Consider the following 20,821-nt stretch of genomic DNA (forward strand, 5'->3'; position numbering starts at 1 on the left):
CAGTTTCTTTTGCGCTGCCGGGACATCGCCCTGCAGTGCCGTGATCTGTCTTGTGTTTAGTTTATAATAAAACCATCTTGAAACCACGACCCTGCATCTGCGTCCTGAATCCCTCTGGTAACTGACAGTACTTGACAAGTATTGTGTGCAGAAGTGACTGTGGCTGTTTGCTCTTCCAGAGAAACAAGTTTTTAAATCAATTCCAGACGTTCTCGGATGAATGTGAGGAGTTACAGCACCGAAACCGCCCTTCTGACCCTGTTGTTTTTAACACTTTTAGGCTCGTCTGCAGCCTTGGAGATGATGCAACTCTGTTATCTGTTTGCTGTTCGGACCCGATTGGGAGAAGTTTCTTTGTATATTTTAACTGGCCACACAGCAAAGTTGGAAAAGATTCAAGAAGAATCTCACGAGAGTCGTGATCGCTTGGTCATTAAAGCCGTTTTAAGGCGGTATTTCTCACATCTTGGGGTTACAAAAAAGAAAATCAACCCGTTTTATGGAAATTGATGGAAAAACCATGGCGAAATGGACCGTACAAAAGGAGGAGCAACTATATGCACCATGGCAACGGCGTGCACGTCTCCGCCATCTTCCACTGCTCTTATAAATGCAGCTGTGGCTAAAAGCTGCTCATAGTTAGAGTAAAATCCAACGATCCCCCCCACAGATCAGATAATTATGCTTTAAATATCATCCCAACTCAGGAAATTAAAATCCCTCGACTTGAAGGCGCCCGTTTCGCTCAGCACATACCTGCCGTGTTGGCGGGTGACGGCGCCGAGTAGTTCTTCTCTTCTTCGATAAACTGGAGGGCAACTGTGCAGAAGTTGCTCTCGTACTGGACCACCAGGTGACTCAGCGCTACCACCAGCTCCTGTGAAAGGTCCACACAGAAAAACGCCCCACACCACGATGATTTAAAGCCAATCAATTCTGCATTATACTAAATAAGGAAATTAAAGGACAATTTCAGACAATATTCACCTCAATGCATCTGGTATTGTGGCCGACTTATTCTACTCTTTCTCATGTAGATACACAAGATTCTCTCAGATTTCCTGATAATATTCGCTGTTCCAGGTCTGTAGTTTACTGAATAAAGATGACGTTACATCTTGTAAGGATCAGCGTTTATATTCAAACTAAATCACTAAAGGTTTCCAGCCCACAATCCCTGTAACCCCACACCTTCCACCCTCCGTCTCAGCCCACTTTACAACCCTTTTAGTGTTTCTCAAAGCCTCTCGAGGTTGATTTATTTGCAGCTAAACATTTTGAGAAATAGCATTTGTTTTATTGTTATGACTGGAATAAGAACACTGCAACCTCTCTCGTGCCAAGTGCTGAAAACACACTGTGCCAACTGGGAGGTAATTAGCTTAACTTCAGACTCAGAGCCTAGGAAACAGTTCCACTCCGGTTAAAAATACATCCGAGAGTGCTTCTGAACGTCTGAAATCACCGATTGTGTCTTGTTTGCTTGATCTGTGGATGTTGCACTTCAAGTGTGGTTTTTAATGCTTAATTCCTTCTTTCTGCAGCTCTGCACTTAAAACCAGAAATGAAAGTACATCTTTAAAGTTGGTCAAGCAGCAGCCTGATACAGTTAAATGATTTCTTCCATCTGAATCCAATAATCTCTGGTACAAAAGCTACACTGAACAGAACTGATGAAGTACAAACAGGTGACAAACTAAAGGATAAACTTGATGCTTCGCCCTTATAGTGTGGGGATCTGGTGGCTTTGTTATGGTTTGAGGGGTCACTGCTAATCAGTGTACAGTAACTATTTTCACCCTAGGATGAAACCTTTCTGTCCTGATGGTGTCAGATGATCCTAAATGTTCGATTTCTTTCCTTCTGGTGAGTGACGGGGTGTTTGGAAGCTGCACTGGATGCACATTGTGGCCCTTAGAGGGATATAAGTGATGTGATCAGCAGTCAGAGTGCTCTCAGTTTGGACATTTAAGGAGGAATTCTGATATGAGAGCTAAACCAACAGCTACTCAAGACTTTATCCATCTGAAAGTGTTACTCCCAACGTATCCGTTGGTTCTGAATCCAAAGAAAAATCAAGTATGAGACACATAAAATGTTTTAAGTCTTTGACAGAGTGAAGCTCAGCAGTGAAGGATCCAAAGAGTCCGACGTGACTCCTGAAGGACTCAAAGAGTCAGTACAGTGCAGGAGTCCAACATCTGATGTAAAAGAGATGCAGCGGAAGAAACACCCAGACACTCAGCTGGAAACGCTTTAAAACCTTTAGATTTGATTCATTTTAGGTGACGAAAGACAGTCGAATGTTAAGGTGATCCTCAGCTCAAAGTGCTGAGGTAGACCTGAGCAGCTGTTAGCTTGGACTGCTTTCTGCTGCAGGGGAGATTCATTTATCCCCTGAACTGACTCTTATGAGTGTTTGCATGCGTCAGAGACCTTTCGGACCACGGGGCTTCCGTCGTTGATGAGCTGCGCCAACATCATGGCCACGTTGTGGTCGATGGTGGTGGAGTGGTCCGTCCTCTCAGCAGAGTTTCCAACGAAGGTCCCCAAAGCAAAGACCGCGGCACACCTCACCTGCAGCGGCACAAACATCAGACCCTTAGCCCCTCCTGCAGCTCTTCGTTTGCCAAACTCATTCAGAAACATTTGAATGTGTAATGAGACCCGTGGAATAAGGTTATTATAAGGTATTATAGCTGAGTTTCCTCTCACAGCATCAGAGATCGTCTACGAGCCTCTACAGGCTGTGATTACTGCCACTAACTCATTACCGGCTCTTCTCACTTCAGCGGATATTAAACCAAAGTCTAAACGAAGAGAACCTGCCAGCAGGGACCGGTTTCTTAAACCTGAATCAGGATGCACTGCTCCTCGATCCTGGGGTGCAGCGTCAGAGACGAGGAAAAGAACAAAGATGGGACTTTAATGATCCTCTCCAGGTAAAATGTTCAGCAGAAGCTCTTTAAAACCTGGAATAAAACGCCTTCACGAGGATCTCAAAACATATTCAAACATTTCTCTTTAAGGAACACCGTAAACGGCAGTAAAATTCAGTCCAATGACAATAATTCAGATTTAAATGGATAAATCTTATTGATATGATTTAATATGAAACTTCAAAGTGTTTCTGTGTGGCAAGCCCCACGACTTCTATGGTTTAAGAACCTTTTTTTAGTCCATCGTTGACAAATGTGGATAGAAAATAATTAAATAACAAGGTACAAACCTGTTTTTTGACTAAATTAACTAAATATGACGTGTTTTATCCTCATCGATGTTGACCAAAGGTCTGTTTGATGCCGGAAAGAATTACAAAGGCTGTTGCTGTCCTGCTGTTTTGGAGGTTTTTTTTAATCATATATGTGGTTTTTTAGCCTAGAAGGAGGGAAAATCTGAATTTACTGAAACAAAACTCAACAAGAAGGCTTGTCTTTTAACAAAAAAACTACCTCATATTCATCTGAAATGTTTAAAGGAGGTAACAGAAGTAATCTAAACACCTTTTAGTGCAACTTCAATGGTTTTGTCAAAGTCTCACACGTCATTTTGTGTCTCAGTGATTTCCAACCTATGAAAATCAAGGTGCCATTTTGGTTTTGTCCCGTCAAACCTTTGATTTAAATCTATTTAAAGTCTCATGCCGATCGCATTTTCTTCACTAATCTCCGTGATGCTCTGGGACAACACAGACAAATCATTTATTTAGCAGAGATGCTCCCGAACCCCGTCTCTCCTGATTTAAATCATGTTCCTGGTGTCTGTGTAAAGTGATTAATGTCCTCACAACAAAGGCAAAGCAACGTGAGAACATCTCGTTAAAATCACACAAATTCATCTGTAAATGCATCTGTGGCTGTTCAGCTCAGCTCTGGTCTTCAACCAAACAAAAGCTGCAGATTTCTAATGAAATCCTGAGTGAAAACCCTGAAAACGCGGATGAAAACGAGAATAAAGTGTGAACTTTTAAAGCTCACTTCCCACATTGTGTCTTCATCACATCCCCACTGGATTTAATCTCAAAAGTTCGACTTTAATCTTTAAATATCGACAGTTAATGGAAAGTTATTCTGCCTTTCTGCTTTAAACTGAAAGTTTAATTTGATTCCCAACATTTCAGCTTTAATATTGAGTACAAAGGATGCTAATCTTTATAATTATTTAACCTTAATGCGGCTTTAACAGCCGAAGGAAACATGTCGTGTTTCTGTGTTTTGTGAAGTCTTTAGTTCTGATTTTACTCATATTCATGCATTCAGCAGACGCTTTTATCCAAAGCGACTTACAAGGACAAAACATTACAGCTAACATTAAGCTACGTAGAAGGAAACCACAGGTCAGACTCTGTCAGAGGCGACAGGGTCCAGGTACAGAGGGAAGTACAGGGTGGGAGATGCTCTCTGAAGAGCTGGGATTCATGGAAGATAGACTGGTTGCTGGTTTAAACCCCAGATGAGGCCTTTCTTTGAAGATCCTGCATGTTCTCACCGTTCCTGTGTGGGCCAACGTGTTAAATTTCAGCAGTAAATTCGTGAAAAAGGACCAAAACTGTGTTGAAAACTTGTTCTTACAATGAATTAGATGTAATCTTAAGAATAAATAAATAAAAAAAACAGGTCAGCGCAGCAGTTTAATTTAGTTGTTGCACTAAAACGTTAAAAGTTGAGCTTCTACTTTACAGTGTTTAGGGATATTTTCTGTCTGCATGCATTAGATGCCTGCTGCAGGTATCTGTCTGCATGCATTAGATGCCTGCTGCAGGTACCTGTCTGCATGCATTAGATGCCTGCTGCAGGTATCTGTCTGCATGCATTAGATGCCTGCTGCAGGTACCTGTCTGCATGCATTAGATGCCTGCTGCAGGTACCTGTCTGCATGCATTAGATGCCTGCTGCAGGTATCTGTCTGCATGCATTAGATGCCTGCTGCAGGTATCTGTCTGCATGCATTAGATGCCTGCTGCAGGTATCTGTCTGCATGCATTAGATGCCTGCTGCAGGTATCTGTCTGCATGCATTAGATGCCTGCTGCAGGTATCTGTCTGCATGCATTAGATGCCTGCTGCAGGTATCTGTCTGCATGCATTAGATGCCTGCTGCAGGTACCTGTCTGCATGCATTAGATGCCTGCTGCAGGTATCTGTCTGCATGCATTAGATGCCTGCTGTAGGTATCTGTCTGCATGCATTAGATGCCTGCTGCATGCATCTGTCTGCATGCATTAGATGCCTGCTGCAGGTATCTGTCTGCATGCATTAGATGCCTGCTGTAGGTATCTGTCTGCATGCATTAGATGCCTGCTGCATGCATCTGTCTGCATGCATTAGATGCCTGCTGCAGGTATCTGTCTGCATGCATTAGATGCCTGCTGCATGTATCTGTCTGCATGCATTAGATGCCTGCTGCAGGTATCTGTCTGCATGCATTAGATGCCTGCTGCAGGTATCTGTCTGCATGTTTTAACTTCTCCTCTCCTTCTGTAAACACGTTTTCTGGCCTTTTATCGGCTTGTTTGGCTTTATTTCTTCTGCTCTGACAGTTTTTCTGCATGCCTTCTATCGAGTGCATGCGAGGAGAAGTTTCTAATGTCCAAGCAGACCCTACTTTGGTCACTCTCTCCATCATGCATGTCCTCTCACATTGGCTGTAACAGCTCGTTAATGCTGACTCATCAGCACTGAACTAACTGATGACTCTAAAGTAGCTCGTATGCTAAAATATTTGGATTCGGATTCTGTGATGTGTCCATAAATCACACTTATTGATTAGTGACTGCTGATCAACCTAAAGATCTGCCTCAGATCTTGGTCATTTGTCTTCCACCTCCCTGTGAGAGGGAGAATCTGGCTTAAAGTCTTGTAGTTTGACCCCGGCTTTACTGATGAAAACAGGTTTAACAGACAGCCTCACACGCCAATTATGCGAACAGGATCTTTCCCAGTTCAGATCTAACAGATTATCGCTGAAGATGAGGACCGTTCTATGCTGAGGAATAAATAAAAGCTGCTTAGAAGTGAACAGGCTGAAATGAAACAGCCTGAAACATTTCATAACAAGCCTGAATTCTGCCTCCTTCTTCTGGATATATTTTAGACTGTCGGGCTTTGGAAAAAACGAAGTCGATGAAGAACTTTGAACTGTAAGTCGAGCACAGAAATAGCTGATATGTTCGTCTTATAACAAGCTGCTTTCCACCCTTCCTCTGTAAAATCTCCACCCAGCTCCTGCTCCCACACAGCTTTTGCTTTAGTCATAAAACACTCGTCAAAAGACAGAAGATGCTCACAATCCACCCAGGGTTTGTTGGGAGGGATGGAGGGTAGTTTGGAAAGAGGAAGCTGCGATGTTTCAGATCTGAAAGTAGCCACATCGGTGGGGTGATGGCAACCTAATTCAGTGAAATGTGCAACTTTTACAGACATCAAGTTTAAATCTAATCTGTTTGGGCACAACAAAAAGACGTCTCACACAGATCAACCTCCAGCGGAGAGGAGGGAGAGTCTTTTCAGGAAAGACGGCTTCTTGAGCTCAACAGACTGCATCTGCTCACATGCTGTGGTACCGACTCCTCACCTCGGGGATGGGGTCCGACAGCAGCGTGTACAGCTTCTCGTGGGCGCTGTCTCGAACTCCACACCAGCGGGCCGGGTCGAAGTTCTGCCAGATGCGGCCCAGGCAGATGGCAACCCACTGTCGGAGCAGGGGGTGGGGGTCCGAGAGCTGCTCCAGGCAGTTGGCGATCAGGTTGCCCTGCAGACAGGCTTCCTGGTGGAGACAGAGGGGTGAAGCAGAGGTTTCAGACTTATACCTCATTAGCTCACGAATCCCCACTTACTGAGCTGAGAGACGGACAAAGAGATCAAAGGTTTGCAGAAGAAGAACTTCCTTCTTCAAGCATTCAGGCCTGAGCTAAATGTTTCTGCTAACAAAAGCTTGTTGATCTGTCAAAGTCTGGCTCAATTTAAGTACTGAATTTATTTAAGTACTGAATTTAAGTTCTAGGTTTTGCTTTTGAAAACGTCCCCTGACACAGATTTATTTTCCCTTCAAAGAGCAATAAAACCGAACGTTTTTCTTCTTCATGAGCTACCCAAAGGCTGCTTCCAGGAAGACTGTAAGGAGCACAAAGTGCAGGCTGATAAACTCACGGTTGAACAACGACTTGTTCTGTGACACAAAGAAAACATCATGAACGTTAACACTGGAAACGTCTGGAATCCGTTACTATAACCGGGGGTTCACACCAAAAGCGTCGTGAGCCGCCAGCTGCCATTTATTTTCAATGTAAGCTGGCGTTGTGAGCGACGCGTTGCGGGCTTCGTGAGCTTCGTCAGCGTCGTGAGCTTCAAGAGTTGAGAAAGGCTCAACTTTATGCAAATGAGCAGTGACACGAAGCGACGACAGCCAATTAGGGCCGATCTGGATTCCGAAGGCGGAAAAAAGGCGAAAAAATAAGGCGAAAAAAAGGTGGAAAAAAGGTGGAAAAAAGAGGAAAATGGCGGAAAACAGCAGAGCGCAAACACAAAGAAACACAAAGAATGCTGCCCAGAGTACGATCCATGGTGAAAGAGGGAACCGATGTATGGATGGATCATTATATATATATATATATATGCTAGTTGCTATACATATAAGCCCCGCCCCTTTAGCCGCTTCTCTGGCCGCTTCCGGCGGCAGAAGAAGTACAAGCGGCGGGTTGTGAGCGGCTGTGGTCGCTCACAACGCTTTTGGTGTGAGCCCCCGGTAAGGAAACAATTGATGTGAGAAAACTCTGAGCCGCAGACGGATGATCTGAAGAACAACCCCACACCATAATCCCGCCTCCACCTAACTTTGCACTTGGCACAATGCAGTCAGACAAGTACCGTTCCCCTGGCAACCGCCAAACCCAGACTCCTCCATCAGGTTGCCAGATGGAGAAACGTGATTGGTCCCTCCAGAGAACGCGTCTCCACTGCTCGAGAGTCCAGTTTACACCACTGCATCCGACACTTTGCGTTGCACCTGGTGATGTGTGGCTTGGATGCAGTTACCATGGAAACCCATTCCATAAAGCTCTCTACGCTCTGTTCTTGAGCTGATCTGAAGGCCACATGAAGTTTGGAGGTCTGCAGCGATCGACTCTGCAGAAAGTTGGCGACCTCTGACCCCGCTCTGTCATTTAATGTTGCCTGCCAGCTGAGTTCCAGTCGTTCCACTGACAGCTGACTCTGGAATATTTAGCAGCGAGTAAATTTCCCGACTGGACTTGTTGCTCAGGTGGCATCCTGTCACGCTGGGATCCACTGAGCTCCTGGGAGCGGCCCATTCTTTCACAGATGTTTCTAGAAGCAGTCTGCACGCCGAGGTGCTTGGATTTATACACCTGAGGCCGTGGAAGTGATTAAAACACCTGGATTTAATCATCTGGATGGGTGAGTGACTACTTTATATCTCAGAAAAACTCAAATCTAAGAGAAAATGAATGTAAATGAAGCCATCTATGGCAAAGTAATTAAAATTTTTAGTGAATGAGGCATTCCTGAGACAACGTGACAATTATGTCTGTCGTGTTCGGCTCTTTGTTGAGGCACCTGCTCAGGAGGGACCTCGGGAATACAAAGCCTTTGACACCTCGCAAACAACAACAATGTGAATGCAGAGAATCCTCCGTCACTTCTGAGAAATTAAGACATCATAACAAAAAGCCGCTGTCATTTCTCAATGCGTCATCCCCTCGGCTCTGATCGAACCTCTCAGCTGAACTCAGACAGCTGGAATATTAAGGAGGCAGAGCTCCGTGGCGTGTTCGCTGCAGTAATGAGTGCTGTTGTTGAAAGTAAGAGGGATAAATAATGGAGACGTGAAGCAGGCAGTGCGTCTCTCTGTAATGCTGAAGATCATCTATTATTTACACAAACCTGTGGGAGAGGTAGGAGCTCTCAGTGGAAGAAATATGGCTGTTTCTGAGCCTGACAGCACATACAGCTTTTCTGATTTGTCACATTTATATGCTGTAATGTCACAGAGAAGCATATAAGTGGAGAATTGAATAAGTCGAACAACAACCACCACGAGACGGATAAATAAAAACAGCAGGGGAGAAGAAGCAAAGAGCTGCACCAGCCCTGCATCACACTGGTGGAGGTTTGATGAGTGTTGGACACAAAAGGCTCCTGGGATCGTGCACAGGAGGCAGGAAGCAGGCTGAGGTGATATAAGAAGGTGGCTCGGTCGGAAATGGAGACCGCAGAGGTGACTGTTCGTGGCAAACTCCACTGGCTGCCATTAGCCGCCCGCATCAGGTTCAAGTCCCTGATGTTAGCTACAAAGAGCTTAATGGAACGGCTCCATCTACTTGGATGCTCTTGCAAAGGCTTCTGTCCCAACTGGGTCCCTCCGTTGGTCCCAGGATTGTCGTCTAGCAGCTCCTACACCACAATCCAAAACTGAGACAATCCAAACTCTGTTCATGTGTCGTCCCACGATGGTGGAATGACCTACCGAGCGCTACCAGAACAGGGGCGTCCCTGTCTATCTTCAAGAAGCTCCTGAAAACCCAGCTCTTCAGAGAGCATCTCCTATCCCAGCACTTACCTTGTACTTCCCTCCCCCCTCTATCTCTGCACTTTATCTTTCTGCACTTCCTTCTATGCCTGCACCCTATCTCTACTCTGTCCCCTCTGACAGAGTCGGACTCCTGGGTTCCTTCTATGTAGCTTATTGTTAGCTTTATAGAGCTGTTATATCTTCATTTGTAAGTCGCTTTGGATAAAAGCGTCTGATAAATACAGAAACATAAACACATAACCAGTGTTGAACAGAACCGACGGCTCGCCTTGAACCAAACGTCCTCTGAGGAATGTTCGTACCTGTCCTGTGTTGTAGCTGTTGACGATAACGGCTAATATGAAGACGGCCATGGTCCGATGCTCAGCCTGGAAGAGAGAAAACACGTTCCCGCTTTAGACTTTAACACGGCTTCTCTCTTCAAACACCCCAGAGGTGAGGTAATAATCGTCTTAATGACGACACTCACCGGCATGTAGTTGTCGGCCAGCACAGACAGAAAGTACTTGTGTCCGTTGTCTTTCACCAGGTCAGCTTGACATGACTGCAGGAACAGAGAAGGTTCACTCTTCATTCATTTAACATATGAAGGAGGTTATTAGAGGATATACTTGTTCGTTTCTCCAATGACGGACACATAGTTACGAAATGATGTCATTAAACCTGAAGGAGGAGCCGTGAGAATAAAAAAGAAACATGTGGAAACCAAAAGATCACATGAGTTACGAAGTTTTAGTACCAAAAGTTACATATTTTGTCCTAAAATAAGCCGATTAAATCCTCTGACAGCATGTTCGGCCCTCAGTGCTCCTCCTCCCAGGGGAAAAGCCTGTGGGCTATGACAACATGTAGGGGTGACATTACACTTCCCCCTACAGACTGTGTTGGACCACCAGCTTTCACAGATAAATAGTCTGCTTTGTTATTCTCTGACTGGACCCAAACACCAGGACTGAGAGTGAGCCACCAGCTCTCCTGTTGCTGTCAGTTTCACAGCCTCCATGTTGGATGTCACAGTGGCTGAATGTGCATTTTATAATAAGAAAAGTAGCCACTGCCTGCAGCATCCTCTGCAGAAACCGCAGAGTCTGAAAGTCAGACGTGAGCAGGTGTCGGTGGCTTTTTAACATCTGTAATCTGTAACGTTTACTGCAGAAACAGGACCTAAGGAGGCTGCCCCCTCCTGTGGAGCCCAATCGGCTCCGATTGATGGATCAGGGCACGCCCCAGTTCCACATCAGACTGTCCAAAGGATGCACATCAGGGCAGAACTTTTCCCATTCAAACCTGGGGGGGCAGCTGGTTTAAACCCATCTAACTCACCCCTCTGAGAGCCCACTGGTTCATGCATCTGTGCAGCTGTATTTTATTTGTAGGCTTGTTTTGCACTTGCTCCATTTAAATGCTGGCTGGATGTTTTATGATGATACTGATGAAGACCACAAGCTTGTTCATAAACTTGTTCTCTACGCATCCTGCATGCGTTGCTGGATTTTTGCTCTCCAAGCAACTGGAAGTAGATGAGATTACGCCCAATTTAAACATTAAAGAAATAAAAAATGTAACGAAAGCATAATGCTGCCAGACATCAGCGATATTGCAGCAAGATCTGAGCATAAAAAAGGAAAAATGAGCTAATTTCAGATGTAAATCTCTGCCTTTTCATGCGCTTTAATTCATTTGTAAAACTCTGGTGGTGATTCTGTTTAAATCAAACTTCTGTTTGTAATAATGTCTGATGAGAACACGCAAAGACTTGCATCTGTGTGGGTGTTTTTGTGTGAAGCACTTTGTGTCTCAATGAATCTGAGCCGAGTTTACTCACGCTGTCCACAGCCAGGATTTTAGCCCAGATGAAAACCAGCAGCGGTCGCAGCTCTCGGGCTGAACTCTGCAGCAGCTTCAACACATAAGGGAAGATCCCCACAGATAAGGCCTGGAAACACACAAAGACACGCAGCGCACAGGCGTTTACTATGTAAATGTGTAAAAAAAAAGAGTAAAAGTGCCAAAATTAAACAAATAAACACATAATTAAATCATAATTTAAATGCATCATTAAAACATTAACATACCAATTAATTTTATGCAAAAACATGAATAATTATTTCACAATCTAATTAATTATTTCATGGTCCATTCATTTAATCTGTCAAACTCGGTCATCAAAGTCAGTGGGCGGGGCTAATCCATTGCTTTGGTCTGAAGCCTGGAGAGACCTTTATGAACCTCCTCGGGAGTTGGTGAAAGACATTTTAGAACAAGAAGAGGATGTGGAAACAGGAGCTTCTGACCCAGAGCATGTGGCAAATAAAGCGGAGGATTTTATTGAAGCTGTTGGACTTTTTTCCAAACTTTCCAACAACGAAGTCCTGCACCTCGCACTCTGTCTCCACATCGGGGCTCGCAGGGCTTTGGGTTTTAGTGGTTGCACATAAAGTTTTGTTTGATAGAGGTGAATAGCGCCACCCAGTGTACAGGAATGTGTTCACCAGCTCTGCATCAATCCATTATCTGGAATCGATTTGGCTTGGCTTGATGTAACCAATCAGCTGTCAGGAATCCGCCCGCTGACTTTGATGGGTGAGTTTGACAGATAAAATGAATGGACCATGAAATGACCAATTAAATGTTTTTTTACAGAAAATTAATTGGTATTTTAATGAATTAATGACACATTTAAGTAATTATTTAATGATGTATATATTTATTTAATTTTGGTACTTTTACTCCTCCATAGTTTACAGCAGTATCATGTGGGACACAAGGATTTTTAAACCTGGACCTTATTTCTGGCATGAAATACGTTCATCTGCTCACCGAGAACAGTTTGGTGAAAGTCGGTATTTAGATAACTGGAGATCCATATAACGGAGTGAACGGGGCTTAGAGGATGCAGCCTCTAAATAAGGCATTATCTGTCTTTATTTCACCAATACTTTAAGAAGAATGAATGAATGAACGTGTGCTATATATAATGAACGTGGAGCACAGCTCATTCACTCCGGTAAGAACGTCCATCTTACTCAAAGCCGTCGTTCACGTTGTCAAAATCTGATAAATATCCTGCCATGTTTCACCAAACTATCAGCAGCAAACTCTGTGTGAAGTTAGCCGACTGTCACAGAGCACGGAGTAAATAAACTGTGCTGCAGGGGGGCGTGTGGATGAAGTGGTCCCAGTAGAGTGCCTGTGTAGAAATCCCTCCGTTAGCTCTCCTGTAGCTGCAAGTAGCCACATAACAGCAGCTATGAGCTAACAGAGCTATAGCACACGTTCATTCATTCATTCTTCTTAAAGTATTGGTGAAATAAAGACAGATAATGCCTTATTTAGAGGCTGCATCCTCTAAGCCCCGTTCACTCCGTTATATGGATCTCCAGTTATCTAAATATCTTCTGAAGGAAATAAGGTCTAGGTTTAAAAATACCGGAGTTCCCCTTTAATTTGACCCGTTCATAAGGTTCGTAAAGTGTGAGGAACTGGATCAAACCCACGGTTCCTTTAACTGCGGTAGAACAGCAAGAATTCAGACTTATTGTCATTCGAATGATACGGACTTATAAACCCCAGAGATGAAAACTTTAATATTTGCCTTCTCTCATGGAGAAATTTCCCTTTCGTTCTTTTAATCAAAGCAAAATTAGAACCATGACTGAATTATCCCAAATTAAACTGCTGCTAAATGAAAAATGATTGATTTCTGGATGCAAGCGACGATGCTCGGTCCAACAGAGCAAATTAAAGACATCTAATGTTGGTATCTGCAGCTGTGGGGATCCTTTTAAATGAGAAGCACAAAGCAGGCATGTAAAAGGGATTTTTCAGTGGATGCCATTACGCTGCAACGGGACTTTTGTGACTTCCTGGCTCAGAATACAGAAAGGACTTTGATTTAGACACTAAAACCATCTTGTTTGGTACATTATAACAAGCTGGCAGCATTTTAATTACCTGTTAAACAGCTCAAGTCCAAGCGAGCGCTTTCTTCTGATAAAGTTTAAGGCAAAACAACTGAACTACTGCTGGAATACAGCTTCTAATGAACTGAAGTCTCAGAGAAGGGAGATTATCATCTGCTGTTCTTTAGAAAGACTGAAAGTAAAGATGTTTTTAAGTAAGAGCAGACAAAATAAAACAGATTGTTTCCCGTTTACATAATAATTTATTTCTTCCTCAGCTGAGGAAAAAGCGGCAGCTTGCTGCAGTAAGCGTGATCTCACTTATGGTCAAACACACGGCTTGTTTTTCCACTTTAAGTTCATGTTTTCAGAGAATTCAAAGTGGATGTTGTTACAAATGTCTTGGATACACGACAGAGCCAAATCAGCAGAGGATTATTGCATTCCCCATCATTAAATGGAGTTAGATATGAGTGTAAATTAAATAAATGTGACTGTAAATCATGTGAAATGACCAGTTTTAAACATGGTCTGAGAAAAAAGACGAGAAAGAATGAAAATCTATGATCTATAACTCATAATCCAGACCGTCTGTGCTCATTTATTTGATAAAAAGTAGGTCCAACGAAAACAGGGACAGTTCTAACACTTCAGTGGCTTTTAGAAATAAATCTCTCCAATCCTCACCAGACTGACGGCCCAGGGTCCCAAATCCAGAAAGCCTCCGAGCAGGTCCAGAGCCCGCAGCCGGTGCACCTGACTGAGGAGAACCTGAGAGACAGAGGAGGTCAAAGGTCAACCGAGCTGCCTCCAAAGCAAGAGGAAGCCTGGGATTAAAGGAAGAGGAAGGACAGCGGGGGAGATGGCAGAGAGGCTGGTGGGTGCAGGGAAACAGGTGGCGCTCCCCCCACTGCTGCTGCTAACACGCCAGCATGCTGATATGTGTGTGCGTGCACGTGTGGGCGGCTGGGCGCGTCCTCTTGGCTGCCATTTGGTTTGGAATCATCGTGAATTGTTAGCATGGGACGCTACCTGCGAGTGTGCGGATTCACTTACATGTAAAGCAACGTTCAAACCCACTGGAAACCAACAAAGGCTATTTTTAGGATGCGTGTGGTAGCTGCTAAAAATGTAGGCGTGCGTGCATGTGTGGGCGGAGTCAGCTGGAGGCAGGACGCCGGACCTCCACAGTGTGTGGGAACGAGCATATGGAGGAGCTCGAGCTCAAACACACACACCTACAGGATCCTGGGAGACCTGGACCTGTGAGCGTGACCACAGAAACAGGAGGAGGCTGGGGATCACCGGCCCGTGGCTGCCTCCGACTCCACCGAGGAGCGTGGGAACATGGCTGTGTGTGTGTGTGTGTGTGTGTGCATGATGGAGGTGTGCAGGAAAGCCACAGGGCAAGAAAAACATGCAAAAACGCCAGAATGAATATTCTTTATGTGCATTATTCAGATTGAATGAAGAAACATTCAGTCACGGGAGGCAAGGAAATAGAATCCAAGATCAATACTGCAGCAAACAATTCAGCCTCCATCTCCCTTCCATCAGAGTGAGCATGAACAGCAACACGCACCATCACGCTAAGCTGAGATTAGGTTTGATGAACTGGTCGTTGAGCAAGTGAATGCAACGCAGCGCAGAAACTTTATATTTAAAGTCACCAACAGTTCTTCAGACTCTCTGGAGGTCTTTCAAAGCTTTTCTTTGGACAATGGCTGCTCCAGTTCAGAAATGGGTTTGTTTAATTGTTTCTTAAGATACTTAACTCTGACTTATGAATCATTTAAACATTAAAAAGGCTCCAAACTCAAGGGATGAACCAGTGTTGTGTCGACACAGAACAGACAACTTAGCAAAGAAGCCATTTTAAATTGGATCTTTAGGCACTTTGTCACAAAGACACATCATTTGTTCCCATTTCTTTAGCTGCATCTATGAAAAACAGCAAAGAAAACACAGTTTGACAGACAGAAAATAGGATTTCTGCAGCAACAAGGTGATTCCCAAAGAGCTATTAGCTGAAAACTTGGCATATCTCAGCATGGTGTGCAGTGTGTCCTTAAAACATTTGAGGAAACTGGACAAGTGGAGGACAAAAGAAGAAGTGTCAGGCCTAAAAAACTATCTACAGCAGATGAACAGGATCTGAAAGTGATGTCCTTAAGAAAGAGGAAAAAATCCAGCTGTGACCTGACAGGACCTGAGAGATGCATCTGGACCTTCAGCTGATCCATCTACTGTTGGCCCAAGCCTCATCAGAAATGGTCTCCATGGAAGGGTGGCTGTCAAGAAGCCATTCTTAAGGAAGGGAAACAGGGAGAAAAGGCTGAGCTATGCCAAATGACACAAGAAGTGGACTGAAAATCAGTGGCAACAGGTCTTATGGAGGGATGAATCCTCCCCAGAGCCCGGACCTCAACATTATTGAAGCAGTGTGGGATCATCTGACAGAGAACGGAACAAAAGGCAGCCGACATCCAAAGAAGAGCTTTGGGATGTCCTTCAAGAAGCCTGGAGAACTATTCCTGAAGACTCCTTAAAGAAATGACAGAAAGCTCGTCTCAGAGGGTTCAGGCTGAGTTGGACGATAAAGGTGAACGATATCCTCCATGTTTTAATAAATCCCAGCATCTTTTTCTGTAAATACACAAAGAAATGAGGAACATTCGTGCTTTTATCACCATGACGATGCATGAATGAACACAAATGCCTGGATATGAATGATTTTCTCTTGCTGTGACGTCACAACTCGGGAGACGTAATCTTTCTTCCCGACGCGTTGATCCCTTCTGGATGAAACGGTTGCCAGGACAACGCTGCACAGCATCTCTCTCCCTCCGCTCCTTTCATTAAAGAGCATTATTGATGGATTACTCCGCATTGCCCATTTCTTGTCAGTCTTTACATCTTTCAAACGGAGCCAGATTATAAATCATAAATCCTCTAAGAATACACCTCCATCTTCATTCTTATGCAACCGTGCGCCTGACTGTGTTCAAAACCCGTTTTCTGTGCATGTGCCACTTCGGGGACTCGAAGTACCCTTCAGATTACTTTGCCCTCACAGAGTGAGGCTGCATAAAGTTGCTTCTTCTTCTCTGTTGTGCAGAATTAACACCATGCAGCCCCCCCCCCCAATCGCTCTGCCTTTTCCTCGGCTTTTAACGGTTCCCGACAGAACTGCTGTATGGATGTGTTGCCGCTCGCGGTCTGCTGAGTCGGCAGAAAATTACCATTCAGCTTCATGCTGCTGCAGCGCTGTGATAGAATACGACGCCACGGCTGTACAACCCCGCGGGAAGATGGTGTTAGAGGTGTGAGGCAACAAATTTAACACCGCTACGAGCACAGCGGCCGCTGTTCCTGTCACAGGTTTGGCTGTAGGTGCTGTAATAAAGAAAGTTAGCCTGAAAATGCACTTGCAGGAAGGGCTTTCACACCACTCCTGTGGCAGAGCTGAAGAAAGCCCGACTTGTGTAATAAATAATAATAAATTAAGCCTTGGAGGGAGGAGAAGCAGTAAGAGGTCTGAATGTGGAGAGTACAACTGTAGCACTTACATTCCAGGCTGCTGCTGCTGGACCCGTGGAAGGTGATTTGTGGATTTAATCAAGTTGCTATTGCTGCATAATGGAAAATGAAACCCCTTCTATGCAACACTGATGGCTTTATCCATCACTTAAAGGCAAATCTTGATTCAGCTGAACTGAATTCAAGGAGCTGCACTGCAGCAGTGCATGTTTGGTAGCCGGTGCACAAACAGAAGAGCTGGGAACGATGTTCAGTACCAACCAAACTGTGAGCAACACGCTCACTTTCAGACAACTTTGCAGAACTGGGTTTGGTCTCTCCGACCAATCAGCAGCCTGCAGTGATCCCACATCACTGCACAGCATCAGCTTAGCTTTGTTCGACCCTCTCCTGAGTTATTACCAAATAAAGTATCTTTTTTCGTGGCTTTACCTGCAACAGAAAACAAAAAGAAAAGCAAGCAGACCTGCTCCCTGTAAGTCAGGCCACCTGAACACCATGTATCCTTTGATAGTGCATCCAGAGGAGGGCAACGTGTTAAATAATTCCATTTACCTCGTAATTAAACAGGTTGAGCTGCAGGTTTGAGTTCAAATCAGAGCTACTCTGCCATTTAAATAACAGAGTTTCATTTTAAGCGTACAGTAAAAGCTCTTCTTTAAGCTTGGGTCTTCAACCAGAGGTCTGTGTTACAGGCACTGTTCGGAGAAAAAAGCATTTACTCCTTATATCTGTGGGTTACTGATAGGTATTTAAGTTAAAACCATCGGTGTTACAGGCACTGTTTGGGAAAAAAAGCATTTACACCACGTATTTGTGCGTTAGAGATAGGTATTTAAGTTAAAACCATCGATGTTTCAGGCACTGTTCGGAGAAAAAAGCATTTATGCCATGTATTTGTGCGTTAGCGATAGGTATTTAAGTTAAAACCATCGATGTTTCAGGCACTGTTCGGAGAAAAAAGCATTTATGCCACGTATTTGTTCGTTACGATAGGTATTCAAGTTAAAACCATCGATGTTTCAGGCACTATTTGGAGAAAAAAGCATTTATGCCACGTATTTGTTCGTTACCGATAGGTATTTAAGTTAAAACCATCGATGTTTCAGGCACTGTTCGGAGAAAAAAGCATTTACGCCACGTATTTGTTCGTTACGATAGGTATTCAAGTTAAAACCATCGATGTTTCAGGCACTATTTGGAGAAAAAAGCATTTATGCCACGTATTTGTTCGTTACCGATAGGTATTTAAGTTAAAACCATCGATGTTTCAGGCACTGTTTGGGAGAAAAAAGCATTTATGCCACGTATTTGTGCGTTAGCGATAGGTATTTAAGTTAAAACAATCGATGTTTCAGGCACTGTTTGGGAAAATTGAATTTGAAATCATCATGAACAGTCTATATAAACTCTGAGGGATCATTAATGCTGAACCATACATGAAGGACTTGGTGTGACATGGCTTTAAACTGTCCTGCACTCAATGTTTGGGGCCCTGAACTGCAAAGCCTCACAAAACACCGGCAGATGTTGTCTTTGTGCTGTTTTCAGGCAAATAAAAGGTTTAAATTATGAGCCGATCAATGCGGTCTGCTGCCACCTGATGGGGGAATTAGCTCCACCTCCAGCCGGGTTTCAACAGAACTGAGCTACAGAAAAGGCCCAATAGCTCTCCTCCTTCACATACGACTGTGTGTAACGCATTAGAACAAATAACAGGGAGCATTACTCACATGATGACTTTAATTCTTATATCCACAATCTGTCTTCTGGCTGCGATAGAAATGTGTGCTAATGTGCTGCTCACATGCATACTAAAGAGTGTAAAGAGTGTGTTTGAGCACCTGCAGCACGATGGGGAGCTGCTCCGGAGGGTTTCTGTTCTCCACACCCATGGTCAACCACACCTCAAACGCCGTCAGCTGCTCGGCGAAGAAGGGACTCGGCTGTGGACGCAAAAAAACGGATAAAACACGAGTTTAATGTGCTTCCTCATCCTTTGTCTCACACACAAACACACACACTCTGCAGTGGATAACTCATCGTTTCATAAAGGCGCCACATAATGAGCTCAGAAGTGACACTGCACTGCAGTAACAACATAAATCCTGATCCATCATGATCACCTTCCTCTCGCTGCTGCCATGGCAGCCTGCCTGATTGATTGGCTGCTGGCCGCACGCTATTTGATCACGCAGCGTGTTCAAATTGCAGCGAGAATTACAGCAGCGCTGCGTTACGGTTGATGGATGTAGAGAAGGCAAATATCAAAGTTTCCTGACCTGACGGCTAAATTAATTTTTCTAAAGTAACTCACCGTCTTGTATGTGAGACGCAATGCATGCTGGGTAGAGGCTGTACTTCAAATACGAGTAATAAATGTAACTTTTTTGCTTTGCAATCCACAACTGTGACTAAATACAAGCATTTAAAATGTGAGCAGGATTATAAACTGAATATAAACTTAAATGACCTGATTTTTTTTAATATGTTTATATTTATAATGTGAATAAGGTGAAAAACAGAGCTTTAAGGTGAATATCTGGTCTGAGCTCCTTTATTCTCCAACTCAGCCTGAACCCCCTGAGACAAGCTTTCTGTCATTTCTTTAAGGAGTCTTCAGGAATAGTTCTCCAGGCTTCTTGAAGGACATCCCAAAGCTCTTCTTTGGATGTGGGCTGCCTTTTGTTCCGTTCTCTGTCAGATGATCCCACACTGCTTCAATAATGTTGAGGTCCGGGCTCTGGGGAGGATTCATCCCTCCATAAGACCTGTTGCCACTGATTTTCAGTCCACTTCTTGTGTCATTTGGCACAGCTCAGCCTTTTCTCCCTGTTTCCCTTCCTTAAGAACGGCTTCTTGACAGCCACCCTTCCATGGAGACCATTTCTGATGAGGCTTGGGCCAACAGTAGATGGATCAGCTGAAGGTCCAGATGCATCTCTCAGGTCCTGTCAGGTCTTTGCTGGAGTTTTTCCTCTTTCTTAAGGACATCACTTTCAGATCCTGTTCATCTGCTGGAGATAGTTTTTTAGGCCTGACACTTCTTCTTTTGTCCTCCACTTGTCCAGTTTCCTCAAATGTTTTAAGGACACACTGCACACCATGCTGAGATATGCCAAGTTTTCAGCTAATAGCTCTTTGGGAATCACCTTGTTGCTGCAGAAATCCTATTTTCTGTCTGTCAAACTGTGTTTTCTTTGCTGTTTTTCATAGATAAAACTAAAGAAACGGGAACAAATGATGTGTCTTTGTGACAAAGTGCCTAAAGATCCAATTTAAAATAATATCTTTTTCAATACTATTTAGTGTTGTCAGTCAAACATTCTGTGACAGTCACATGTTTGATACATTATTACCCAGTAAGTTGTCCCTCCCACAGGTTTCTGTCTCTCAGAGCAGGACAGGGTTTGTTCTGCCTGTGAAAACCAACATTTATCACCTGTGATTGAAGAGCTTTTTCTTTTTTCTATGAAGAAAAAGCAGAAAAGACAAATATTTGGAGTTTCTTGGCAGATGTCAGATCATTAAGCCCTCGGCGTGCATGTGGCAGCGAAGCAATTCGTCAAATCTATCGTGCACATATCATTTTCTGCAGCTCTAAATTAAGCTGTGACAAAGTCCAAAAAAAAAGACGTCTATCAGTGAAGCTGAAAGGAATTAAAGGCTGCTGGCAGAGAAATGAAGACAGAGCAGGAAGATCTCCTTTCGTGGTCCTCCGAGGCTCAATTATGGCGCTGGTAAGTGTTTTCGACCTCGGTGTAAAGAGAAAGTAGAGGTGGAGAGAGGGTGGAAAGCTGCTCCCGGGGGAGCCATGCAGAAGATGCCCAC

The 20,821-nt window shown here is 44.0% G+C and overlaps 1 protein-coding gene across 7 annotated transcripts in view; it reads right to left on the reverse strand.

Annotated features, from left to right (window-relative positions):
- The window catches only part of rptor (regulatory associated protein of MTOR, complex 1), a 195,466-nt gene that overhangs the window by 56,687 nt on the left and 117,958 nt on the right, over nt 1-20,821 (reverse strand). For all 7 annotated transcript variants that reach the window (XM_072384159.1, XM_072384158.1, XM_072384156.1 and 4 more), the window contains exons 12-19: nt 18,835-18,936; nt 14,138-14,221; nt 11,374-11,484; nt 10,018-10,092; nt 9,851-9,916; nt 6,573-6,764; nt 2,437-2,577; nt 757-877 (exon numbers count right to left, since the gene is read on the reverse strand). In XM_072384159.1, the coding sequence (XP_072240260.1) occupies nt 757-877; nt 2,437-2,577; nt 6,573-6,764; nt 9,851-9,916; nt 10,018-10,092; nt 11,374-11,484; nt 14,138-14,221; nt 18,835-18,936 (892 nt within the window). The remainder of the gene's footprint in view (nt 1-756; nt 878-2,436; nt 2,578-6,572; nt 6,765-9,850; nt 9,917-10,017; nt 10,093-11,373; nt 11,485-14,137; nt 14,222-18,834; nt 18,937-20,821) is intronic.

Source organism: Leuresthes tenuis, unplaced genomic scaffold, assembly GCF_036924035.1.
Source record: "Leuresthes tenuis unplaced genomic scaffold, fLeuTen1.0.hap1 SCAF_4, whole genome shotgun sequence".
Taxonomy (NCBI): Eukaryota; Metazoa; Chordata; class Actinopteri; order Atheriniformes; family Atherinopsidae; genus Leuresthes; species Leuresthes tenuis.